The following is a 27,630-nucleotide window of genomic DNA, read 5'->3' on the forward strand; positions in this document are numbered from 1 at the left end:
ACCGCATATTCCAAGCAGATGACAGAACCCCTTCCCAGTTGACAAAAAGAGTGTTATCTCAGTTGAGAGACAGCTAACCCACCTAGTCAGCCTTCAGCTGGATTGACAGACTTATCCTACACCCATAAGATAAACCACAGCCTATGAGGAAGATATCTAAGCAGGAGCTTGCCTTCTAGATGGACAGTTCCTGACCAACCTCTCCAGGCAGACAGGTAGACTCTCAGCTCAGTCCCTGCCAAGCCAGAAGATATATAAACTAGCAAGGCAGAGACCCTAGTTGAGGAATCAGCCATCCTATTCCTGCTTACCACCATAGATAGTCCAGTGACTCCTCAGTGCTGCCACTGCTCCTACTGACCACCGAAGTACAGGACCATTGTCCTCCAGTGACATCCACTAACATTACAGTCCAGAGACATTTCCTGATCCCTCAGTGACTTCCCCATTTATTCTGGCATCCCTGACTGCTGTTAGCAACTCAAGGATTCAGAGAGCCTCCACAACTTCCTCAACAAACCTGTTTTCTACAAATCTATGGATGCCACCTCCTGAGTCTCCAAAAACTCTTGACGATCCACAAAATATCAGTGATGATTCCACTGGCATTCACTGTTCAACAGGCACTTCCCTAACATGACTGTTTAGTAACTAAACACTAAATTGTAATGACCCCTGAATTTTTCTTTCACTGACCTCCCTGAGATTGTCATTAATATCCACTGACCTCAATTTAATGATCACTGCTGACCCCATTGGAACACTCGAGTGTCCACAGCCACTTCCACTGACCCCACTATAAGCAAACCCTCCAGCTGTTTGACCTTTGATATCTGAACTGAAACTGAAACTATAGTCAGCAGGTCAAAAAAAAATTGAATTTAAAAAATTGAGACAGGAAAATTATATGAAATTCAAAGTTCAGTGTCCATAAAGTTTTATTTGAATATAGCAACACTCATTTTTTTTGTATTGTCTGGCTACGTTGGTGCTGCCCCATCAGAATGAAGTAGCCGAAACAGAGGCCAGAGACAGCAAAGCCAAAACCACTTCCTATCTAGGCTTTTTTATAAAAGTAGCCATCCCTAATTTAAACATTCTGATGACCTCTAATGAATTACATTGGCATATTACCAATAACTCTGTTGACCTTCCAGTGACTTGAAGCACAACTTCAGTCCCCAGTGTTACGCTTTGACACTACAATCTTACATTGGTGTCTACTGACAGCCCCTTCAATAACACCCTTAGGATTCTTCCCTGACGCCGGTGAGCAGCATCAGCCCATGACCATGACTCAGGCCTGTCCTTGAAAGACTTCTTGGCACCTGTCCACTCTGCAGCCTCCAGGCCCCCATGGGGACTGCAGCTGTCCTCCGACCTGCACGTTTGCTGGATCTGGGGCAGAAAAAGAAGCCCTTTAAAAGTGTTGAGAACACTTCGAACCTTGGAACCTGTTTTCAGTGTCTCGAGTCTCAGTTTGGCAGAAACTGAAGGCTGAGATCCTAAAGACTGGATCCTGTGGTACCAAGCTTCCCCAGCTGATCCCGAATAAAGATGGAACCTTAGGAAATGCACAGGTGCAGACGCTTCTGCTCCGTCTTTACAAAGCAAGGGGTGGCCCTGTGTACTTTTTCCTCGCAGCCACCTCCTCCTCGGACTTTCCTCCGATCCAGCTGCCGCGCACGGCGCTGACGTCCCCCACTAGGGGGTCCAGAAGCTGCAGGAGCTCTCAGGCGGCCATGCACCGCTGGGCTGAGACCCCACGCAGGCTGGCCCAGGAGGACCGACGAGGGGCACGGTCACCCATCCCGAGCCGGCACCTGGAGGTCAGCCGGGCGGATCAGGGTCAGGCCGAAGACGCCACAGGAGTTTGTGGGACGGTGCGGATTCGATCTACACGGCGCGGCAACACGAGACAAAACCAAGGGAACAGGGAAGCGCCCGTAGGACTGGCTGCTCTGCGGGACAAAGGTCCCCGATCGCTGCTGTGGGCAGGGCCAGAGAACTCCGCTGCCATTGGCCCGGGCGCGCTCCGAGGCCGGCCTCCCCTCGGCCTCGGCCCGCAGCCTCCCAGAGCCCCCAAGCCCCACGGCTCGGCAGCGCCATGGCCCGCAGCCTGGATGCGGCGCGGCGCTTCCTGCAGCGGCTGGAGGCACGCGGCGGCCGCGAGGGGGAGGCCCTGGCTCGCGAGTTCAGCGTGAGTGGCCGAGCCGCGCGGGGCTCGCACCTGGGCGGGCGGACCCTGTCCCCGGGCGCTGCCCCTTCCTCTCTGGTCCCAGCTGTGCCCGCCCCAGGGCCCTGCTCCCTCCCCACCCCGGCACTTCTATCGCTCTCGCGCGCGGTCTCGCCTTCCCCTCTGCCCGCGGGGCCCTACAGTGCCAAGTCCCGCCGCTGGACGGGGTCCGGGAGCCCCGGGACGATTTCTGCTTGCGGCGGGCGCAGCTGGCGGGGGGTGCGGGGGCGAGTTCGCCTGGCCCCGGGCGACCTGAGAGGCCCTGCGATCCCGGGGAGTCAGTACGCGGGGAAAAGAAGACCCGAGAGCGGCAGTGCCAGGATACGGCCGTCAGCATCGGATCAGCGCTCTGTCTACTCCGGGCTATGACTCAGGACAGTTTACTCCCCCGTCTGGCCTCAGTTTCTCCTTTAAGTTAATGACCCAACTGGCTGGAGAGTATGTGCAGGGTAGGGGTAAAAAGGCTTTGTCAAGCGCTTCGGTAGATGTCATTGTCATCACTTACAAAGTTTCTAAGCATTGCAGTAGTAGTGTAAACTAAGCCCAGTGAGTGCTAATGTAGCTCCGAGGGCACAACATCCTACAGGTAATGAAATAATTAAAATTTAATAACGTATTACCAAATATAGAAACATACTATGCAAACATGTAAACACAATGTATGATTACTTATATCTAATTTAGAAATATGTGATATAACTATATAAACATAAATGTGATTTTATTTATTTATTTATTTATTTTTTGGTTTTTTTTCCTCTGGTACCGGGAACCGAACTCATGACCTTGCGCTTGCCAGGCAGGCACCATAAATGTGATTTTAAATGACAGTTTACACAAAAACTTCATAAAACAGTACAATAGCATAAATATTAATTTAAAATCCATGGTTATACGGTAAGTTCATCAAGAAACAAAATAGCACAGATAAGTATGAAATTAAATGTACACATATGAAATATTGTAGTATATAAATTAGAAATGCATAATAAATGTAAAATATATAACTTATAAATATGAAGATGTACAGAACAGTAACAGCATCCCTATGGCATGTGAAGATTTGGTTGCTGACCCACTCTGGGCCCCTGTTGAGAGGGTTGGGTGGAGCGCGCCCCCTGCCTCAGGGCCTGGATTTGTCTTCTACGAGGAAGGCATTGCCCAGACACTCGGGCGTCCTGGAAGACTGGAATGATCCAATGGACAATAGTGCAGGACTCGGAAGGGCGACTTTCAAACAATGGTGCATTGGCAGGTGTTATTCATTATCACTGTGATTGTGACTACCTGATGAAGATAGTAATGGACTCTTCACTCATCATAAATCACCTACCAATAACCAAGTACCTGTGCTATCGTATTACATCAGTAACATATTAGACATTGTAACTCACTACAGTACATATGGCAATCATTTGTTTTGTTATATAAATAATATATTGCACACACTACCACTGACTACACCCTCAGCCCATATGTAATTAATTGTTATTGTTTACAGTACAATGTAGCATGAATTGAGAGTCCAGGGGCAGGTACTAACAGGTCTCAGTTCGACTAACAGGTCTCGTGTTCCATCACCTTTCTCCCCTGCACCGGGAGGATGATGCCAGGAATGATGTTCACTTCTGTAGGATCCTGCGATGGTGACACGCCCTTAGTGGGGGGCCCCGGTGTGGCCCAGTGCAGAGCAGGCTCTGCGCTATGGGAGTGTGTGTTTTGTATTCTTGGTCCTCAACTCTGACCTGGTTGCTCTCCTCATCTCTCCTCCCCACTTGCTCACCCTACCTCTCTCCAGGACATCCGAGCCTGTTCTGCCACCTGGAGGACTGATGATGTGTGTTCCACAGAGGTGGGCAGTCTGCCCAGCAATGTGAGGAAGAACCGCTACAAAGATGTGGTGCCATGTAAGTAAGGGGCTTGGGACGAGCAGGGGCCTCTGCGTGTGTGCGTTCCCCTGCCAGGTTTCACGCCTTTTTCACCCCAAACTCTTAAATCTCTCACCTTACCCACTGGCAGATGATCAGACACGAGCGATTCTCTCTCTGCTTCAGGAGGAGGGCCATGGTGACTACATCAATGGCAATTTCATTCGGGTCAGGCTGGTAGTCAGGGAAGGGGGAGGACTAGGGCTGCTGAGGGTGGGTAGTGGGATCTTCACAGTAAATGGGTCTTTCTCAGGGTGCAGACGGAAGCCAGGCCTACATCGCCACACAAGGACCCCTGCCTCACACTCTGCTAGACTTCTGGCGCCTGGTCTGGGAGTTTGAGGTCAAGGTCAGACTTGGGGGGAAAAAGGGGGGCATGATTTTGAGTCTGCCCATGGCTGTTTCCTCTAATCTAAGTCACCACCTCCCCTAGGTGATCCTGATGGCATGTCGAGAGACAGAGAATGGGCGGGTAGGTGCCCCCTCCACCCCAGTGCTGTGGCCGGTGCAGGGAAGAGGAAGAAGGAATCTTGTATTCTCCTCCCTGACCCTAGGGCCTGAAAGCTCAATTCCTGGAGTGGTCTCACAGTGGATCTGTGGGAAGCCACTATTCCTCTCTAATTTTGCCTCAGTCTTTTTCCTTTTGTTCATGGGGCTAATTCCTTTTCTCCTGCTGGGGTTCCCATGCAAGGTACACCACAGACCATAAGGCTCTACTGACTTGTTCCTGACTCTGCCTCTTTGCACCTTCCACTTCCCTGAAACCATGCTGGCCTCTATTAGTCTTCAGATGTGCCAGCAGGCACCCTGCTGTAGATTTGTGTCTTGACCATTTCCCCTGCTTGGGACCTTTCTCCCCAGGGCTACTCCTACTGGCTTCTTCTGGTCTTTACTTCTCTGAGACCTTCCTGGAGCCTCATATCATTCAGACTCTCACCATGCCAACTCTTCCTACTCTCCCTGTTTTCTTTGTAGTTCTTACAAACTTGTAACATACTAGATAATTCAAAATATGAAATGCCAAGCAGGTGCTTGTCAAAATCTTGGAATAGGTTTTTGTAGAAAATGCATCCATAAACTGGTATCCCCTTCTCTTTTTGTATTTTAAAGAGAATTTTTGAAAAGAACAATAGCAAAATATCAACAACATAGATGAAAACAGAATAAAGCAAAAACAACAAAATTATACAGGGTTTAAGAACGAAATGATAGGAATTAACAGTGGTTGTTATATTACATATTGTTAACTTCAACAAAATTGCTCACATTAGCAGATGTAAGAGTGCAAGATTGATCAAACCATTCAAGAGAATAAAAAATAAAAATTAGAAAATTAAAAATACAAAATGCACTCCATATACACTATTACTTTTGCTTTTAATTATCTTTAAAGAAGAGCTTTATTGAAATACAATCCATACATTTAAAGCATATAATTAAGGAGCTTTTAGTGTATTCTTGAGTTAGCAACTATCCCCACAAGAAATTTAGAACATTTTAATTATCCAATTACTAGGCACTGCCCATTTCCCAGCCACTATGCACATAGGCAACTCCCAATATATTTCCGGTTTCTACAGATTTGCCTACTGCAGACGGTTCATATCATTGGAGTCATACAACATGTGGTCTTTTGTGACTGGCTTCTTTCATGTAGTGTGTTTTTAAGGTTCATGATATTATAACATGTATTAATTAATTTCCTTTTATTGTTGACTAATATCCCTTTGAATGGATATACCAGATTTTACTTATGCATTAAGCAATTTATGGAATTTGAGTTATTTTTAGTTTGGGCTGTTATTAGTAATGCTGTTATGAACATTCATATAATAGTCTTTGTGTAGACATATATTTTCATTTCTCTTTGAGTATTATTGAGCAGTGGAATTTCTGGATCATAAAGGAACTCTATTTTTAACACTTTGAGGAAATGACAAGCATTTCCCATAGTAGCTACATCATTTGACTTTCTTATCAGGAATGTGTGATGGTTTCAATTTTTTAATATCGTCATTTGTTGTCTTGTCTTTTTTTATAGCCATGCTAGAGAATGTGAATTAGTTTTTCATTGCGTCTCTTTTAAACTTATTCTGAAATACACATAAATTTGTCTTTTAACCATTTAAAGTATATAATTCAGTGGCAGCAAGTATATCACACTGTTGCACAACCATCATCATTATCCATTTCTAGAACTTGTTTATCATCCCAAATGTAAACTCTGTACTCAGAGTTTAAACAACACTAACATTTAAACAACTCCCAAATCCTGACCACCTCTACTCTGTTTTCTGCCTTTATTAATTTGTCTATTCTAGGTACATCCTAAAAGTAGAATCACAGAATACTTATCTTTTTATCACTGGTTTCTTTCACTTAATATGTTTTCAAGGTTTATCCATGTATCAGAATATTATTCTTTCTAAAGTTGAATAATATGTAATTGTACATATGTGTCACATTTTGTTTACCCACTCATCTTGTTGATAAACATTTGAGTTGTTTCTGTCTTTTAGCTATTGTGAATAATGCTGCTTATGTGTATTAATAAATATGTTTGCATCTCTATTCAGTTCTTGGGTATGCATCTAAGGTAGGATTGCTGGGTATATGACCATTCTATGTTGATGTTTCCTACAGAGACTACATCATTTTGTATTTCCAACTAAAGTATGCAAGAGGTTGCAATTTCTCCTCATACTTGTCAACACTTGCTATTTTATGCTTTCCATTAGCAAAACCACTCATTGTGGTTTCGGTTTTCATGTGCTATTTGTCCAGTTGTGTATGTTCTCTGGACAAACATCTATTCAGACAATTTAGCCTTTTATTTTTTTGAGACAGGGTCTTCCTATTCAGCTTAGGCTGATCTTGAACTCACTCTGTAACCCAGGCTAGCCTGAAACCTATGGCACCCTCCTGGGTCAGCCTCCTGAGTGCTGGGACTACAGGCATGCACTACCATGCCTGGCCTTGGCTATTTTTAACTGAGTTATTTGGGGCTGTCTTTTTTATTATGAACTTATAAGAATTCTTCTGGCTACATGTTCCTTATAAATACATGATTGACAATATCTTTCCCATTCTGTGAGTTGTCAATTCACTTTCTTGATGGAATCCTTTGAAGCGTATTTTTTAAAAACTTTGATGAATTACAATCTATTTTTTGTTTATGCTTTCTGTTTTATATCTAAAACATTGTCTAATCAAAGGTTATAAAAATGTGCTCCTAAACTTCCTCCTAAGTGTTTTATAATGTTATCTTTTAGCTTTGGATCTCTGATTCATTTTAATTTTTGTATATAATGTGAAATATGTGGCCAGATTCATTCTTGTGCATGTGCGTATCCATTTGTCCCAGCACAATTTTTTTTCTTGGTACATACACGTACCATAGCTTGGTAGAGGTACATAATGATAACATTCATCATAAAGAATTTGTACCTGTACATGATATATCTTGCTTCTTTTTTTCTCCATTCCCTTCCACTCCCTTCACTCTTCTTCTCCTCCTCATTTATAAAAGCTTTGTTTCCATTTTTTCCCTTCTGTTCTCTATTTTTCTTGTCCCTTCCTTCCTTCCTTTACCCTCCCTCCTCCATTGTTCCCCTTTTAATTTGAACATTTTCTTCCCATTTAACAATGTCTACTATACAGTTTGTTCCTTATTTACACTTTTGGTTTCTCACACCAGAGATAAGTGTCCAATTTATTTCACTTAAGAGTATGGCCTGTAGGTGCACCCATATACCTGGAAATGTCTCAGGCTTGTCCTTTCTTATGGCAGAGTAGTACTCCATTGTATAAAATGAACCACATCTTTACCCATTCATCAGTTGATGCATTTGGGTTATTTTCAAGATTTAGCTATTACAAATTATGCTGCTATAAACATGGGTGTGCATATATTGCTGTGGTATGATGCTTTTAATTATTTGAGGAAGATGACAAGAAGAAGAATAGCTGAGTCAAATAGACCCTCTGTTTTAGTTTTTTTTTTTTTTTTTTTTTTTTTTGTTTTTCTCCGGTACCAGGAACTGAACTCACGACCTTGCGCTTGCCAGGCAGGCGCTTTTGCCGCTGAGCTAAATCCCCAGCCCCCTGTTTTAGTTTTTTGAGAAATCTCCACAGTGATGTCCATTGTAGTTGCACAAGTCTACATTCCCACCAACAGTGCAGAAGGGTTCCTCTTTCCCCACAGCTCCATCAGCATTTGTTATTGGTTGATATTTTGATAGTAGACATTCTTTATGGGGTAAAATGGAATCTCAGCATAGTCTTAGTTTGCATTTCTTGAATGACCAGTGATGTTGAACATTTTTTTATGTATTTATTTGCTGTTTTGTACTTCATTTGAGAAGGGTGTGTTTATCTTAGGTGCCCACTTTTGGATCGGGTCTTTAAATTTGGAGGGTTGTTTGTTTGTTTTAGTTCTTTATATATTCTAGATAGTAGTCCTTTTTCTGAGGAATAGCTGGCAAAAAATTTTTCCCACACTTGGTTTGTCTCTTTACTCTATTGTTGGTTTCTTTTGCTGTGCAAAGCTTTTTAATAAAATGAGATCCTGGTTAGTTTTTTGTGATATTTCCTATGTGATGCAGATTTTGTTTATAAAATCTTTGCCTGCACCTACATCTTCAAGAGTTCTACCTAGGGCAGAACAACTGGGATGGAGGAAAGGAGAAAAGAAGGATACACACACACACACACACACACACACACACAGCTAAAATAATTGTACTACTAATCTCTATTGTTTTATTGAAAAGAACAGTGAATGCTTAATTGTTTGATCAATCTTGCATGCCTATATCTGGTAATCTGAGCAACTATTTTGAAGATAACAATATGTAATATAACAAATATTGTTAATTTCCTATCACCTTGTTTTGAAATTCTGTATCATTTTTATTGCTTTTTTGTTGTTTTATTTCTGTCTTTATTTTTGTTTTTTGGTTGTTTTCTCTTTAAAATAAAATTTTAAAAAAGAGTTCTACCTATTCTATCTTTGAGCAGATTTAGGATTTCTGTTTTAATATTTAGATCTTTGACCTATTTCAATTTTAATTAGTACATGGTGAAAGGCATGGGTTTAGTTTAAATCTTCAGAATATAAAAGGCTAGTTTTTCCAGCACCATTTATTAAAGAGGCTATCTTTCTTCCAGTGAACATGTTTAGCCCCTTTGTCAAAGATAATGTAGTTGAGTGGTTTGGAATTTTTTCTGAATCTTCCATTCTGTAGCATTGATCCTCAGGCCTATTTTTTGTACCATGCTATTGTTTTTATTACAGTAGCTTTGTAGTATAATTTTAGGTCAGGAATTGTGATGCTCCCTGCCTTGCCTTTGTTGTCCAGAATTTCTTTCACTAGTATAGGTCTTTTCTATTTTGAAATGAATTTTAGGATTGTTTTCTCTAATTCTGTGAGAAATGCTATTGGTATTTTCATCAGAATTGCAATAAATCAGTGTAACAATTTCGGGAGTATAGCCATTTTTACTATATTGGTTCTTCCTACCCAAGAACTGGGAATACCTTTCCATTTTCTGACATCATCTTTGATCTCCTATTTCAGAGTACTATAGTTTTCAGTGTAAAGGTCTTTACTTTCTTTGTTAGATTGATTCCTAGATATTTCAATTTTAGGGGATGTTATTGTGTGAGGTTGGACCTCCTTGGGTCGAGGGACCTGGGCCTGTGGTAAGCAGTGACACAGTGCAAAGAAGACACTGGGGACCAGGTTGATGGCACAGATCCGGTTTATTGCGGAAGTACCAGGCATTTTATTGAGCAGGCTAGAGGCGTGGCAATGGAGGCGGGCTAGGGGCGTGGTTTGGAGGCAGTACTTTTGGCCGGGGGACTGTGCGGAAGTAAGAGGTCAGAGCGGGACAGCCTAGGCAGGGCGACTCACTCGGTGTGCCGAGGACATGATGAGTCCGAGTGTGCTCATTCTCGCTCCTCTGTCACGGCCATCAACCAGACCTCTGGACCCCTCTTTCCCACAATTGTGAAAGATGTTGTTTCACTAATTCCTAAGTGTGTTTGTTATTTGTGTACAGGAATAGTATTGATTTTGAGTGTTCACTCCGTATCCAGCCACACTACCAAATTTGCTTATTAAACCTAGAAGTCTTCTGGTGGAGTTTTGGGTTGTTCTATGTAGAGTAACATATCATCTGCAAATGATGATTTAACTTCTTCATTTTCTATCTTTATTCCTTTTATTGCTTTCTCTAATTGCTTGGCTAATGCTTCCACAATTATATTGAATAAGATTGGTATAGTGAATATCTTCATCTTGTCCCTCACTTTACAGTTAAAGCTTTCAGTTTTTGACCATTTAGTATGATGTTGGCTGTTGGTTTGTCATAGATGGCTTTTATCAGATTGAGATAAAGACCATTTACTCCAATTTTCTGGAGGGATTTTATCGTGAATGGGTGTTGGACTTTGTCACAAGATTTTTCTGCATCTATTGAGATGATCATGTAGTTTGTCATTGGCTCTGTTAATAAGGTGTATTAAATGTACTGATTTGCATAAATTTAACAATCCCTGCATCCTTGTGATGTTTATAATCTTCTTACTGATTTGCTGCATTCTGTTTGCCAGTATCTTTTGGAGAATTTCTGCATCTATGTTCATTAAGGAGATTGGCCTTAATGAACCAAGGTCACTGGGCTGAAAAGTCTAAGTCCAAAGTCTCCTCTAAGATCTAAGTAAAACTCTTAGCTGTAAGTCCCTGTACAAAAGAGAATAAAGTTAAACACTTCCAACATTCAATGGCACAAGATAAATATTTTCATTCTAAAAGTTACAACAGGAGGATACAAAGGAATGAGACCAAAGCAAGTCCAAAATCCAGCAGGGCAAACATTAAATCCTGTAGTTCCACATGCAGCATCTGAGGCAATCTGTGGCAGGACGTGAACTCCAAATAGCTTGGGTGGCTCTGTCCGTGTGGCATTTTAGGTGGTTTTAGCACCCATGGCTTCTTTCTTGCCTTGCTCTGCTCTCTCCTTGCAGTTTTCCTAAGATCATCCATGTTCCTGGCTTCTCCAAACCTCTAGGTTTGCTACTGCACCTTTGGATTCATACAGCTTACACATTGCCCTCTCAGGAGCATACTGCCTGACCTCCCAGGCCTTTTGAAATTGGGGTGAAAGCCTTCTTAACCCATTAACTCTTGCATTCTATATGCACCTAAAACCAACACCATGAATTTCTTCAAGTGTTCTTTTTTTATGGAATTATCTTATTTCTCCATCAATTTTGAAAGATACTTTTAAAGGTTACATCAATCTGAGTTTGAGATTGCTTGCTCTTAGGGCATGAAGTACTTCACTCCAAGCTCTCCTTAACTTGAGGGTTTGTGTTAAGAAGTCAGTTGTGATTCTGATGGGCTTTCCTTTATAAGTGTTTTGTTTCTTCTAACAGCTTGTAATATTCTGTTCTTATGTTGAGTTTCTGGAATCTTGACTATTATATCCTTTGCTGCAGACTTTTTATCATAGCTAATTGGAGTTCTCTGTGCCTCATTTAACTGTATGTCAAATTCTTTTTCCATGCTTGGGAAGGATCCTGTCACTACTTCTGTAAACAGTTTTCTTTACATCATTTGCATTATTGCTTGCTCTTTCCATGGACTCTGATGTTATTCTTCTTTGCATCATCTAGCACCTATTGGATTAATTTATCATGGCCCCTTGCTATTTTTAAGACATCTTTCTTTTCATGATTGCTAACCACAATCTGTCTTCTATTTCTGAGATTCTGTACTCAGATTGATTCATTCCACTGTGTGTACTTTCAAAGGAATCTTTAATGTCCTGGATATCTGCTTAAATTTGTTTCATGGATTCCATTTCTTTCCTATGTTGGTTGTTCATGGTTTCCATCATTTTCCTAAGCTCCTCTATTTTTCTTTACTTCTTTGTAAAGAGAAAAACAATAAAAACAAAACAGAATTTCAAAACAAGAAAATTAAAAAGTGACAATGGTTAATACATTATTTTTATCTTCAAAGTAGTTGCTCAGATTACAATATGTAGGCATGAAAAACTGATTATGCAATATAAGCACAAACCTTTCTTTTCAATGAATTAATAGAAATTAGTAGGAATCAGAGAGAATTTCGTTGCTTTAAATTTCACTAAAGAGGTTGAGGAGTATAGGCATTAAATTTTCTCTAAATTCTGTGGAGAATTCAGCCACAAATTCATCAGGACCTAAACTTTTCTTTGTTGGTAAGTTTTTAATGACATTTTCAATTTCATTAACTGAAATTGGGTTATTCAGAATTTTTTTTTGTCTTTTTGAGACAGGGTCTTGCTATGCAGTTCAGGCTGGTCTTGAGTTCACTTTGTAGCCCACATTGGCCTCAAACTCCCAATGATCCTCCTGTCTCAGCCTTGCAAGTGCTGGGATTATAGACATGCACCACAATACCTAGCTTATTTAAAATTTTTATGTCTTCTTGATTCATCTTTGGTAATTCAAATGTTTTTAGGAATCTGTCCATTACTTCTATGTTTTCCATGCTATGTGAGATAAGATTTTCAACATAGGTATTGGTGATCTTCTGAATTTTTACAGGATCTGTAATGATTTTACCCTTTTAATTCCTCATTGCACAAATTTGAATTTTTTCAGTCCTTTTTAAAATAAGGTTGGCTAGTTTTTATTTATTCTTCCAAGGAACCAACTCTTTAATTCATTAATTTTTTGTATTGTTTTCTTAATTTCAGTTGCATTCATCTTTTCTCTGATCTTTATAATTTCCTCCTTTCTATGGGCTTTGGACTTGATTTGCTCTTATTTTTCTAGAAACTTGAAGTGCACCGTCAGGTTGTTTATTTGTGTTCATTCTGTTTTTCTCATGTGAAAATTCACTCATAAATTTCCCTCTTAGGACTGCTTCCACTGCACTCCACAGGTTCTGGTATGTTGTATTTGCATTTTTGTTTGATTATAGATATTGTTTAATTTCTCCTTTAATTTCATCTGTGCCCTTTTGCTTGTTCAGGAGGGTGTTATTTAATTTCTGTACGTTTATGGAGCTTTTTTGTTGTTTTTGCCATTAACTTCCAATTTCATTGCACTGTGATTAGATAATATGCATGGGATAATTTCAGTCCCTTTGCATTTACTTAAGCATGTTCTATGTGCTAGTATATGGCCTAGTTTAGAGCACATACCATGTACAGCTGAGAAGAATGTGTATTCTGATGTTGTTCAGTAGAACACTCTGAAAACGTCTACAAAGTCCCTTTGTTCACAGGTTTGGTTTAATTATTTCTGTGTTCATTTTTTGCCTAGTTGATCTATCACTTTGTGACAATGGTGTGTTAATGTCACCTGTTACTAGTTCATTATTGCTTATTTGCTTTTTCATATCTTTTAATATTTGTCATATATAGTTGAGTGCTCCCATATTTGGTGCATACATATTTATGATTATCTCTTCCTCTTGAAATTTTCCACTAATAAGTATGTAGTGACCTTCTTTTTCTCTTTTGATCACTCTTGGTTTGAAGTTCACATTGTCTGCAAAACAGAATAGCTACCCTCACTTTTTTCTGGATTCCTGTCTCATGGAGTATTGTTTTCCATCCTCTAACTTTCAGTGTATGAATTTCTTTTTGAGTGAAATATATTTCTTGTATACAACATATTGTTGGATCTTATTTCTTGATCCATTCTGCCAATTTTTTTCTCTTGATTGGTGAATTGAGGCTGTTTATATTAATGGTTATAACTGATATATACTGGCTTGTCTTCATCATTTTATTTTGCTGCTGTTCATTCCTTGCTTTTCCCTTCTGTTTAACTGCTTGCCCTGCCTGGTGGTTTCTCCGTGATGTTGTTCTTAGAATTGTGATCATTTTCATCTCTATGTAGAAAATCTTTTAGCACTCTTTGTATAGTTGATTTGGTGATCATGAATTTCTTCAGTTGTTCTTTGTCATGGAAGTATTTTCTTTCTCCATTGATTTTGAAAGAGTTTTGTAGGGTACATCAATCTGGTTTGGAAGTTGTTTTCTTTCAGGACTTGATATACTTCACTCCAAGCTCTTCTTGACTTGAGGATTTGTTTTGAGAAGTCAGCCATGATTCTGATGGGTTTTCCTTTATAGGTGATCTGTTTATTTTCTCTAACAGCTTTCATTATTCTGTTCTTGTGCTGAATTTCTGGGATCTTGATTATTGCATGTCTGGGTGTAGATTTATTTTGGTCACACCTATTTGGATTTCTATATGCATCACTTGTCTGTATGTCAGATTCTGTTCCAGTGCTTGGGAAATTTTCTGCTATTACTTCTGCAGTCTTTTTCTGTCATTTGTGTTGATTCCTGCTTTTTCTTTGACACCTATCTGTCTTATATTTATTTGCATCTTCTTGAAGCTGTTGAGTTATTTCCTGGTCCTTGTTATTTTTAAGAGATCTTTCCTTTTATGATTTCTAGCCATGATCTTGTCTTCAAGTTCTGAAAGTCTGTCTTCAGTTTTCTTCAAGAGGTTTTGCCAGATTTCAATGGAATTTTTAATTTCCTGGATATCTCTTTAAATCTGTTTCATGCATCTTATTTATTTTCTATGTTGTTCTTTCAAGGTTTCCATAATTTTCCTATGACCCTCTATTTTTTGTCTATCTTCTCAAGTTATGTTGAGCAATTCTTTCATTATAGTTGTCATTTCTTTTTTACCTGAGACATTATTTCTGATGTTATTTCCTCTATAGCCTCATGGATTTATTTCTTTACTTCAGTTGCTGTTATTTCAGAAATTTCAGGTATGTGTCTTCAATTTCTTCTATGTCAATGTTTCCTGGACTTTTCTGGGTGGGCTGGAGGTCTGAGATTGCATTTAGTTTTTTATCTTGTCATTTCCTATTTCAAAAAGTTTTTTATTTTGTTTTCTGTGATGCTGCTTGTGAGTTTTGGTATTAGGTAGCTATATCATAGTGTCAAGGCGTCTCTAGGAAAAATCTATTTTTTTCAGTGATATCTTCTGTGTATAGGAGGTTCTTTGTTTGTGTCTGTCACAAGAGTCTTATCTTCCCACATAATTAAGAGTAGGATGTTGGTATCTGTTTGGTTCAGTCCCCAGTCCTTTGGTGTTGGGCTGTGATGGGGTGTTTACCCCAAGGCTTCCCAGTATTTTTACAGGAGAGAAAACAACTGATTAAACAGATATAACATCCTAGCTAATGTAGTACATTTAGCAATAATAATAGCATCAAGCACAATTTCAAAACTGACACACTGGTAACAACTGATTCTGCACTTTAGACCATAGAAGCAAAAGCTATAGTTGTATAATAGAACTGATCATAAATTAGGAGTGTATATGCAAATTGTTCCCCCTTGGTAGAGTGGCTTTAACCTGTGGTGGGGAAATTTAGGGAGTATAGTATATAAAGGATAATGGGAAATGAAGTAGAAACAAGGCTGGAGGACAAAGGATGCACATGCAAGGTTTGGGAAACTAGCAAAGAGGGTAGAAAAGAATGAATGAAGGAGTATTTGAGGGATTATCTGAACTTTGGCTTTGGCTTTGAGGGATGGGATTAGTTTTCTGTGGATGAAGTTCTCTCCAGCCATTTAGAAAAGAGGAAAAAATGAGAAAAAAGAAAGAAAGAAGAGAAAACCAGATAGAAACAAAAATAAACTAAGATAAAATTAAATTAAATTAAATTTTAAAATGTTTTTAAACAGGACAGCTCCATCCACCTGCTTCTATTCTGTGTGTGTTTATTCCTAAGCACAATGCTGGTTCACCTAACTTATCACTTGTCAGCTAATATTTCAGACTTTTCAATCTCACTAGTCTTTCCTGTCCATTGTGTTTGCCTTAGTTGGTGTCCTACTATGTAACTGGCATTCTCCTAGTCCCCTGGTCCCACTAATGTAGGAATAGGGACCAGATACCCGGATTCCACTGGTGGGGCTGGTTGGCAAATCCTGGATTCTTCCCAGGCTGGTTGCTAGACCCTGTGGTGTAGGGGGAGGGGCCAGACACCTGGATTCTTCTAGTGGGTACAGTTGCTAAGCCCTGTATTCTTCTCCCTCTATTTTGCTTTTATCTGTATCAGTTCTAGAGTCACTAATGATGTCTTTCATTATAGTCTCCATCTGTGGTATCTGAGAAATTATTTATCATTTGATATTTTGCTAAAACCTTGTTCATGTGCTTTGTTACTTCTGCTGTTACCATATCAGAAAGTCCAGTTGTGTGGCTTTCAAATTGCTGCACCTCATTGCCCCCTGGGTTTGCCTTTGGAGAACTGGAAGTCTGGGGTTACGTCTTTCTTAATTACGTTCTCATTATCTATTTTTTCAGTTTAATTTCTGGGTTGGTGCTTGTAAATTGTGTATGGCAAGAAGCCTTATTGCTAGTATTTAGAACCCTTAGGAAATGCCTACTTTTCAGAGATGTCTTCCAGGTGTATCTGGCTTTTGGGTTTTGAGTCTGTTGCAAGATCCTACCTTTTCACTTTATTGTGATTGAGAATTTGCTGCCTATTTGGCCTAGTCCTTGGTTCTTTGGCACTGACCTATATAGTATGACCCTCAGGCAATCTTGATCTTGACATACCAAGAAGAACAACCGATTAGAACAATTATGACACCTTGGGTACAGTAATATTACCAGCAATAACAATAGCATCAAATGCAGACTAGATAATGGGAAACTGTGGTAACTGTTAATTTGCCACCTTAAACCATATGAACTAGATTTGTGGATATATAACAATATCTAAAATAAATCACAAAATTGTATACAGTAAATATGCCCTCAACGTGATAATTTTACCCTCGGGGCAAAAATTTAGAAGTGGCTAAAATAGAGAAATAGAAGAAGAGGAAGAGATTAGAAGCAAGGCTGGAGAATAAAGGAAGATTATGCAAACTTTGGGAAATTGTTGAAGAAGACAGGAGGGAAAGAGAGAAGGAAAAAATAAAAACAAGAACAGAACAACAACAAAAAACCCTTAGAAGCAGTGTTCCCACTCATATAAAAGCAAGAACAAGCAACAAAAAAAAAGAAAAGAACAAGAAAAAAAGAAAGAAAGAAAGAAAGAAAGAAAGAAAGAAAAGAAAGAAAGAAAGAAAGAAAGAAAGAAAGAAAGAAAGAAAGAAAGAAAGAAAGAAAGAAAGAAAAAATGTCCTCTTCAGGGCATACTTCTCCTGTCATTGGTGGACAGAGTGATCAGACAGAGCACAAATCCATGTTGAGTAATCCCAGCAAGTCAGTTGCAGATTTTAGGCAGGGTCATGGATAATCCCAGCAATCCTGCACCATTAGTTCTACTGAAGTTTAAACTGGCTGTGCAGCTAGAACCCAATACTTTTAGCCTCCCACACTGTGTGCCTCCTAGCAGATTGCACTCAGCTCCTTGACATCTTGCCACCTTGAACCCTGGTGCTAAGAGCCGCTACATAGAGTCTGCCCACAGCTACTTTGAGTTCCAAGCTTAGTTGGCTCCTCTTCAAGATGGTAACTGGCTAATACCCACCTCCTGGGGGTGTCAGAACCTGAATAACACCATCCCCTGCAGTCCACAGTGTTCACTGCCCTGTTCCACTGGTGTGTTTCTCTGTGCAGGTCTCTGGAGTCCACAGTAGTCACCTTGTGTCTGCTGATTTGAGCCACCCTTCCCATGAAGTGAGTCAGGGCTCAGAGTAAAGCACTGCTTGCCATCTCCTTCTGCATTGCCATCTCCTTTTCCACTCTCCTAGTGGGCTTCACTTCTCACTTCAGATCCTTACTGGTCCTCAGGAATCCATTTCCCTCCATCTTCTCCTCCTCACATTGCTGTAGTCCAGCATCTGGTCATCAAATCTAAGAAAGACTTTCTTTGCTCTTCACCACACTTCCATCTTCCTGGAACTTAGCAACATTTGTTGAAAACTATGCTTTCTCCACTGAATGGCCTTGACATCTTTATAGGAAGTTAATGGACTATAAGTACAAAGGTTTACTTCTGAACTGTCAATTTTATTCCATTGACATTTGACTTTGTAGGACAGTTTGGAAGATACTACCATCTTAACAATATTGTCTTCTGATGCATCCACATAAATACCTTTCCATTTATCCAGACCCTCCATAAGCAATGCTTTGTAGTGCTTAGTCTAAAAATGTTTGCACATTTATTGAATTTATTTCTATGTACCTTATATTTTTAATGTTATTTTAAGTTTTCTTCATTTATTACAAACTAGTTACACTATATACAGAGAATTGTTTTCCACATTGACCTTGTATCTGCAGCCATGCAGCTTTAATAGTGTGTTCCATTCTTTACAGTTTCCTATATATAAAATCATATCAACAATACATCAAAATATTTTGTTTCTTACTTTCCAAGTCTTGCTTCCTACTCATCCTCCCTCTCCCCCTCTACCATCCCCACCCCAACTTTCTTCCTCTCCCTCTCCCCCTCCTCTTTCTTGTCTTCTTCTCTTCCCTCTCTTGTGCTTTCTCTTTCTTCCCCTACCCCACCAATTTCTCCCTGTTCCCTTTTCCTAACTATACTAGCTAGAACTTCCACTTAAAGAGAAGTAGGAAGACTGCTTGTCTTGTAATACTTGCTTTATCTTTTATCATGTATTATCTGTAAGATTTTTGTAGATGTGTTCTTATGTTGAAGAATATTCTTCCTATTCCTAGTTCCTGTCATATTGTTATCCTGAAAGGGTGTTAGTTTTTGTAAAGTTTTCTTTCTTCACCTATTCAGATAATCGTAGTTTTGCTTTGTAGTCTATTAATATGATGTATGACATTCAATGGTTTATATAGGTTGAACCAATTTTGCATTCCTGGGTTTACTCCCATTTGGTTCTGGTGAATAGTACTTCACTGACATTTTGTTGAGAACTTTTGTGTCTGTGTTCATGATACATTCATTAGTAGTTTCCTTTTCTTGTCTTATGCTGGCCTGGTTTAGGTATCATGCTATTACTAGGCCTCATGCAATATATATATACTGGGTAATGTTCACTCCTCAATTATTTTTGCAAGAGTATGTGAAGGACTTGCATTTATTATTCCTTAATTTTTTGATAAAACAGTAGATTATTTCCTACCTATAGTAAAATAAAAGAAATATCTTTACATCTGGCCACATATCTACCTTTTTGTTCTCTTTATTATTTTGTGTTTCCATTTATATCATATTTCTTTTTTTTTAACAGTGAAAATTTGCTTGTACTGAATTTACTTGGCTTTTATATCTCTAAAAGGGTTTTTTTTTTTTTTTTTTTTTTTTTTTTTTTTTTGTACTTTTAAGTTGTTGTACCACTGGTTTTATGGCTTGCAGAGTTCCCAAAAAAATTCTGCTACCATTCTTATCTGTTGTCAGTGCCTTTTTCTTTTCTTTCAGGATTTCTTTCTTTATAGTTGTTTTTCAGCATTTTGGTCATGATTTGTGTCAGTGTAGCTTGCTATATGTTTATTTTCCCTGTCTTTCATTATCTTTCTTGGCACTGTAAGTTCATAGTTTCATCAAATTAGGAAAATTTTCAGCTATTACTTCACATATAGTTTCTGTCCTCTCTCTGTTCTTTTTCTAGATACATATATGTATATTAGAGCATATGTTATATTTCCACACAAAACTGATTCTGTTATTTTTTCCAGTCCGTTTTTATTCTTTCTATTGCTATATTTTTGCTGACTTTTTTCTTCTAATATCTAATCTGCTATTAGTAACTTTTTTCATTTCATATATTGTATCTCTCCTCTTTAGAGGCTTCACTGTGGTCTTTTTTGTACTTTCATTTCATTCTTCACCATGTTCATGTTTTCTTTTTCTTTTTTGAATATATTTATAATAACTATTTTAAGAACTGTGCTTCTTTCCTAATCTCTGTCATTTCTGAGCCTTTTTTCCTGGTTATGAGTCACATTTTCCTACTTCTTTGTATTTGTAGTAAATATTTATTGGATGCTTGATATTTTAAATTTCACACAGGTTAGTGTGTGTCTTTTTTTTTTTTTAAACTGGGAATCAAGCTCAGGACTTGCACTTGCCAGACAGGCACTGTTCTCTTCCTTTGAAGAATATTTTCGGTTTGAGGTTGTAGCTCAGTAATAGAGTAAATGCCTGGCATATTTGAGGCCCTGGGTTCAATCCCCAGTAGTACACCACAAGTTTTACTTGTTTCTTTTTGATATTTGATCATTTGGGAGGTGGGGTTTGTTTGTTGTTCTTTCGGTGCTGTGGACAAAAGCCAGGGGCATTTTGATGAGGCTAATAGCATGCTCTGCCAATGAAGTATGCCTCCAGCCTTGGGAGGGTTTTTTGGTTTTTTTGTTTTTTTGGTTTTTTTTTTCAGTTTTTTTAAAATTTATTTTAAAAATTAAAGAAGAAAAACATATTAACAAACAGACATCCATCTACAAAATAGCATAAGAACAATACAACAATACTGAATTACAGACAAAGTGGTAGGAAATTAACAATGGCTACTGTATTACATATTGATATCATCAAAGTAGTTTCTCAGGAAAACAGAGACATGCAAGATTGATCAAATAAGTAATCATTAACTGTTCCTTTCAGTAAAGTGATAGAAGTCAGTAGTACAACTATGTTAGCTATCCTGTATACACATACATACATAATTTCCCCTTCTTTCTCTTCCCTTTGCCCTCATCCCAGTTGCTCTTTACTTTTGAGCATTTTCCTTTCATTTCACAATGTCTATCATACCTCCTAATTTTTATTCACTCTTTCAGGTTCTTACACTAGTGAGACAATATGTTGCTTACACATGGAGGTCTGGTTTATTTCACTTATGAGTAGCATCTCTAGTTGTGACCATTTACCTGTAAAAGCTTTGAGTTTACCTTTCTTTATAGCTGAGTAATACTCCATTATATAAAAGTACCACAATATTTTTATCCATTCCTCAGTGGATGGACATTTAGGTTGCTTCCACAATTTAGCAATTACAAATTGTGCCGCTATGAACATGGGTGCACATATATCGCTGTGATGTGATGTTTTCAGATCTTCTGGGAAAATACCCAGAAGGGGAATAGCTGAGTTGAATGGGACCTGTAGACCTAGTTTTCTGGGGAATCTCCAAACTGATTTCCACACTGGTTTCACCAGTCTGCATTCCCACCAGCAGTGGAGAAGGGTTCCTATTGCTCCACAGCCTTGCCAGCATTTGTTATTGGCTGATTTCTTAATACTAGCCATTCTTGCTGGGGTAAGGTGGGATCTCAATGTTGTTTTAATTTGCATTTCTCAAATGACTAATGATGTTGAACATTTTCTCATGTATTTATTTGCCATTTGTATTTCTTTATCTGAGAAGTGTGTATTCATCTCAGCTGTCCATTTTTGGATTGGGTCTTTGAATTTGGGGGGGCTGATATTTTTTAATTCTTTATATGTTTTAGATAGAAGACCTTTGTCTCAGGAACAGTCAGCTAAAATTTTTTCAGTTCTTGGACCGCCTGCTCTAGTACCTCAGGCGGTGTAGGGCATGCGCAGGGAGGGCCCAGATGCGAACCCCAGTGTTAGCAGTTCGTGGGCTTTCTGGGTCAGGATCTCCTGTCTCTTGTTTGAAGATTTGTAAGGGCATGTCTAGAGAAGTCTTTATTCTAGGATTAATTTAGGTCTAATTCTAATGTTTGATTACTAAAGTGGCTACTAAATGTGCCTCAGAATCAATAATTTTAACTCCATTTTAATTGGAGGGAATATAAATTATTTCTGTTCCACTGTGAACTCTAGGAAATGTTGATCCTACAGATTCTTAGTTATATTCTTTCATGAGAGGTTACTCTTTCCTGGCTGTCTGCATGTACTCAGATTATTATTCAGCCAAAGACTGGAGGGGTGGACCTCATCAAGGTTTCTTTAAAATTTTTTTTCTGCTCTTGTTAACATAGCTTTCCTCACAAGCTTCTGTCCTACAAATGCTAGCTGCATTGGCCTCCCTGAGCAATAATCTCTGGCTTTTCAATTTAGTGGGTCTTTGGGGTCTCCTGTCCTCCAGCTTGGTGACACCTGCAGGTGTTCTTTAACACTGACAGCCATTGGTGGGAAATAGTGGCTCATGCATTTTGTCCAGTTTTTTGTTTGTTTGTTTTGCTGTTTGAAGTGGATATTCTGGACTGTGTTCCATAAGGACATGATCCTTAGCTTGCCTCTACGGAGGCTATATGTGTTTAATGAGATATGATGTGGCAGGCCTCTGAGACACTCACAGCTGCCTGTACCTCCACCAGCAACACCTGGATATGTTGTAAGGGCTGGAACTCTGAAGTTTCTCCCTTTCCTTATTCCCTGCCCTTCCTTTCTTACCTTTTGCAGAAAAAGTGTGAACGTTACTGGCCCCAGGAACAAGAGCTACTACAGATTGGGCCTTTCTGCATCACTCTGGTGAGCTGCAGCAGAGCTGGGAACAGGTTTCTACAGGACGTGGGTGTTATGGAAGGTTTAAGGAAAGGTTTGCAGGGTGAGAAGTCTTTGGACTGGAACAGAAGGGATAAATCCTTTCTCATAGTTCCCTCATGCTGTGGGAAACTCAGAGAATGCACTAATGTTAGCCAGCAAATAGTCAGAACTCCATATATGCATTGCCTTAGCATATTTGCTTGTTTCTTTTTCTGGTACTTGGGATGGAATCCAGGGCCTTGTTCTTTCTAGGCAAGTGCTCTACCACTGACCTACATCCCCAGACCTCAGCATTTTTATTTTGGCTTCATTCACAGTTATTTCTATAATGTAAAAGTACCTGTTGGGGTTCTTGAAACCCTTATTACTTTTAGCATTTCAGAGGAATGTGGGGAAATTTCTCCTCACTCATCAGTTAGCACTTAATAAACATAATGAAACTTGCGTTATAGAAGAAAAGATATTTCTTTTCTCACTGTAAGTGGGCTTGTTGATTAGCATTTGTACATTCTCTCAAATGTTTCCTTCATGAAACCTTTGGAGGATGTTTGAGCTAAATGAGTTTTACGTTTATTTGTATTTTTAAATAAAGAATGCTTTGTTTTTTATTAATGTCTTTGACATATTTGTTCTATTTCTTTTTCTTCTTCTTCCCACTTGCCCACAAACTCAGGCAAAGGAAACAACACTGAATGCAGACATCATCCTGAGGGTCCTCACAGTCATATTCCAGAAGGTACTAAAAGGGGAGAAGGTAAGGGGTTCTTGCATGGGCAAAGCTCTTTCCTGCTCTGCAGAATAAACATTCACAATAGTACCCACTTTTTCGATTATTATCTAATGGAGTGTTTTCTTTGTGGTGCTGGGCATAAAACCAAGGCCTTGAACATCCAAGGCGAGTGTTTTATTGCTCAACTACTCCCCAGCCACTTCTGGCAGACTTAAATGGAAGGTGCTTAGCACTGGGCTTTGCATGTATCAAACACTCAGTAAATGTTTTTTTTATCCTCTTCTCTTTGGTCCTCTGTCTCAGGAATTCCGTTCTGTGCACCAGCTGCAGTATATGTCCTGGCCAGACCGTGGGGTCCCCAGCAATCCTGACACCATACTCACATTGATAGAGGAAGCCCGACGCCTCCAAGGATCTAGTCCCAGACCCCTATGTGTCCACTGCAGGTTAGGGAATATGCTTTATGAGGCTCTGGTGAAGCAGAAATGGGGTGGAGAGAAAAGCTTGTTGCCAGTCTTACCTAATAACCAGTCTTGCTGACCTGAGTAACCTATTTTGAGAACTCTGAGGTCATACTTGGTCATGCTACATGGAATGACATTATTAGCATTTGGTGATTAGCATTTGTACTTCCTGCTAGGAAGTAAGCACATAGCTGGTGCTCAACAAATATGTGATTAAAACATTTCTACTTTAAAATTATAATCTGAGGATTCTGCAGATTAAGAGGTCCCTCATTACAACTCCAAATATCCCCATTTACAAGGGGTTGTGAGCAGGCCCTGACTGAACTTGTTCTGATTCTTACTTGTCAGTGCTGGCTGCGGGCGAACAGGTGTCCTGTGCATTATTGATTATGTGAGGCAGTTGCTCCTGACCCAGGTATGATGAGGGCACCTGTGCTGTGCAATGCACCCCATGCCCATGTGGTCCTATTTACACACTGGTCTTTCTGCCCCAGATGATCCTACCCAACTTCAGCCTTTTTGATGTGGTCCTTGAGATGCGGAAGCAGCGGCCTTCAGTTGTGCAGACAGAGGTGTGGGCCTTGGTCTCCTCATTTACAAGGACACAAGTTTCGGTCCTTCCTCCCCTTGTCTTCCCTTCTTGATGACCTCTCACACCAACAGGAGCAGTACAGGTTCCTGCACCACACAGTGGCTCAGATGTTCTACTCAGCACTCCAGAAAACCAGCCCCCAGTACCAGAACGTCAAGGAGGTACAGAGGCTACTGCCCACCCTCTTCCTGCCTACTGTTGAGAGCCCCAAGGCCCTGCATTCCTGAGAGCAGGTGCTGACTCCCTTCCTGTGCCAGCCACCATTCTGGGCTCCTTCGGCAGGCTGCCTCTCCTATGCTCACCTTGAGAGTCCCACTCCTACCCCGGGAACTCCAAGATGAGCCCAGCCGGTTTCTTCCTAAGTCTCATGACCCTCTCCTTGTTTTCCCCCAGAATTGTGCTCCACTCTATGATGATGCCCTCTCCCTCCAGACTTCCCCAGCCCTTCCTGCCAGCCCCTGCCCACCTGGCAGGGTCCTCAGGTACTGGCACCAAACCCTCTCACTTACCTTTCAGTTTCTCAGATTCGCAAACTAGCCCCACCCTGTCCTTCAGTTCACTGGATACTGTTAGCCTGTTTTTGAAGGAGCTCTGGGAAACTTCCTCACAGTACTCTTTGATCCCAAGGGTCCCACTGCCTCTACCTCTAAGCTAGCCCTACACTCAGGTCCGCCTCTCCCTTGCTCCGCTGGTCAGTGCTGAATTTGGCAACTATATGCTGTTCATGGTCAGGGCTCATGTCACATGCTTCAAACACAGCTGTCCGTCCTTTGCAGCATCTTCACCCCTCATCCTTGAAGCTAGTTTTCCCTCCTCCCCTAAATGCCACTTCTTCATTCTTTTATTCACATTTGCACAGAAATTATCACCCATCAATTGCAGTACTCTGTCCCACATACCTACCTGCCAGGCTGGCCCTGGGCTCACTTAACTTTGGCATGCTAGTTGGACACTGAAGCCAGACTCTTCTACAGAAAGCCTTGCTTCTGCTGAGAGCCGCCCACCCCTTCCCTCCTTTCTGGCTGTGGGGCAGAAGGAACCCTGCGGTAGGCTGAGCCCTTGCCCCACCCTCCTAGCTTCCTCCGCCAGGGTTTCACTTCCTCTCCTCTCAACCCGCAGGAGCAGCTCGTTGCCGGCTACGCAGACCCTGGCTATGGCCGACGCCTACGCAGTGGTGCAGAAGCGCTGTGCCCGCGGCGCCGACCTGGAGCGACGGGAGGGCAGCACGGCCGAAACGCCGCTCTATAGCCAGGTGACACCGCGGGCGCAGCGGCCGGGGGTACACACAGAGGAGGCACAGGGGACGCTGCCCAGCAGCTGTGAGTAGAGTCTGGCTGGCCATGGGTGGAGCTGGGGGAGGCGTGGGCAGCTCTGGTCTCCCTCTGACCAACGTGCCGGGCCCCCAAGGGCACTAGCAGCCACCGGGACCCAAGCCCCCTACATTGGCCTGGCCACACCCTGAAAGGAGGCCGTCTGGCTCCCTGGCTACACCAAACTTGTGTAGGACCTCATTCACTCTGAAGCATCCCAAGACCAGATACCGGTTTGAAATCTCAGTCCCAGTTCTGCCTCTGGTGATGCCAACGTGTTTGTCTACCCCATGCCCCAAAGGTGGTTGTCCCCAACCTGGCCACGACCATGGCACAGTCTCCCTGTGGGCGCTGCTCCTCGAGGCTTCCTTTTTTCCTGTGTGAGGTAGTCAGGACCCTCTGGGACTGCCTGAGTTGGGCCTGCGCCTGTGTCTCCTGCCCACAGGTCCTGCTGACCAAAGCCCTGCTGGACCTGATGCTTATGAGGATGTGGCAGATGGAGCTCAGACTGGTGGGCTAGGTAAGTCAGACAGAACCTGAGGCACCATGCTCTGCAGTTTTGAGTGAACCCCAGGAGTTTGAGAATTATGGCAGGGGCGTGGGCCACAGGCTGTCAGAGACCTGTGGCTGTCACCGTAGTAAACTAGGAGGGCCTGCAAGGTTCCTACCTCTTTAAGCTTCAGCTACTTCATGAGACCCCAGCAACCTTCCTCTCTCAGGCTTCAACCTGCGCATCAGAAGGCCGAAGGGACCCCGAGAGCCCCCTGCAGAGTGGACCCAGGTGTGAGTGCTGCTCCTGTGCCTGCCTCTTGCTCCAAAAGAGTACTTTGCTACCAGTCACAGCTCTGCCTTTTGATGTGTTAAGAATGAGAATGCTGGATCAAAACAAGATTCTCAGGGTGGGACATGTGAAGGCTTTGCCTCATTGATTACTGCAGTGGGGGGGGAGCTGCAAATGCATACATTGAATCTGTAACCCCCAGTGTGATACTATTTGGACTAAGTGACTTTGGGAGGCAATTATATTTAGATGAGCTCATAAGGGTGGGGGCCCATGATGAGATTAGTACCCTTCTAAGAAGCAATATCAGATCAGAAAGCCTGCTTCTCCTTTCTTTTCCTGCCACGAGAGCATCCATCTAGGTAGCACTGTAACAAACCAATCAGAGGTTCTCGCTAGAACCTGACATGCTGGCACCATGATCTTGGCTTAGGAGAAAATAAATTATGAGAATTATGAGAAAATAAATTTCTGTTATTTACACTACACAGTGTATGGTAGATTGTTGTGGCAACCAAAGCAGACTAAGATAGAATTTTTGTCTGTCAAACTGTAAACTATTTAAAATGTTTGGTGATATCCAATGTTGACAAATGTGAGGTGAAACAAGGATTTTTCTGCCCTCTGAATTGTAATCACTTTGGTAAGCCATGTGGCAATATGCATCAACTTCTGGAATGTGTACATCATTTGACTTAGTAGCTATCAACTCCAAGAATTTATACTCTGGATCTATTTGTACATGTACACAGCAGTGTCTGTACAGGAATGATCAGCGATCACTATGTCACAGGCAAAAAATTGAAAGAAGCATAATTACATTAGTAAAAACTAGAAAATAGTTTGTCTTTACATGGGCTATGCACCAGCCTTTACAAAAGAATATGGTCATTGTGGAGTTGAAAAGGTGAATATATAGATGTTCAATATGTGATTATTTATTACAAAAAAAGATTGAGGGTTGGAGGAGAAAAGTGGGAGATAAGGCTGGTATAGGAATGGGCATTGCTCATACCCCACATTGTTTAAGGGCTGACTACACCCCTCATCAAATAATGCAGTTCTTCAATATCTGAGCTCCCTTGCTCAGACACTCTTGTGACCACACAGAGATGGATGGACTCTGATAAAGGTAAGTAGACCTCAAGCCATCCAGACAGA

General features: G+C 40.9%; 1 protein-coding gene across 3 annotated transcripts; it reads left to right on the forward strand.

The window, feature by feature from the left end:
* The first annotated feature begins 1,686 nt into the window (after positions 1-1,686).
* Ptpn18 (protein tyrosine phosphatase, non-receptor type 18 (brain-derived)) lies at positions 1,687-26,955 on the forward strand. Of its 3 annotated transcripts, none has more exons than XM_005397544.2 (15): positions 1,687-2,200; positions 4,035-4,143; positions 4,256-4,332; positions 4,418-4,513; positions 4,598-4,636; positions 22,506-22,574; positions 23,263-23,325; positions 23,623-23,765; positions 24,135-24,201; positions 24,281-24,358; positions 24,450-24,539; positions 24,772-24,860; positions 25,498-25,630; positions 26,134-26,208; positions 26,408-26,955. In XM_005397544.2, exons 1-14 carry the CDS (start codon positions 2,108-2,110, stop codon positions 26,206-26,208), a joined length of 1,221 nt encoding a protein of 406 aa, XP_005397601.1. In that variant the 5' UTR covers positions 1,687-2,107; the 3' UTR covers positions 26,408-26,955. The 3 variants fall into 3 exon arrangements, with proteins under 3 accessions (XP_005397601.1, XP_005397599.1, XP_005397600.1); XM_005397542.2 differs by having other exon boundaries at positions 1,720-2,200; positions 25,498-25,697; XM_005397543.2 differs by lacking the exon at positions 4,598-4,636 and having other exon boundaries at positions 1,723-2,200; positions 25,498-25,697.
* The last annotated feature ends 675 nt before the right edge of the window (positions 26,956-27,630 follow it).

The sequence above is a fragment of the Chinchilla lanigera genome, unplaced genomic scaffold (assembly GCF_000276665.1).
Source record: "Chinchilla lanigera isolate Chin_1 unplaced genomic scaffold, ChiLan1.0 scaffold00058, whole genome shotgun sequence".
In the NCBI taxonomy this organism is placed as follows: Eukaryota; Metazoa; Chordata; class Mammalia; order Rodentia; family Chinchillidae; genus Chinchilla; species Chinchilla lanigera.

What these genes read in the sequence shown, in the direction of transcription:
- Ptpn18 (XM_005397542.2), top strand. Translation starts at nt 2,108, where the DNA reads ATGGCCCGCAGCCTGGATGCGGCGCGGCGCTTCCTGCAGCGGCTGGAG. An exon ending in CTACAAAGATGTGGTGCCAT is followed by an intron (nt 4,144 to 4,255) that starts GTAAGTAAGGGG and finishes ACCCACTGGCAG; the next exon opens with ATGATCAGACACGAGCGATT. An exon ending in TCACAGTCATATTCCAGAAG is followed by an intron (nt 23,326 to 23,622) that starts GTACTAAAAGGG and finishes CCTCTGTCTCAG; the next exon opens with GAATTCCGTTCTGTGCACCA.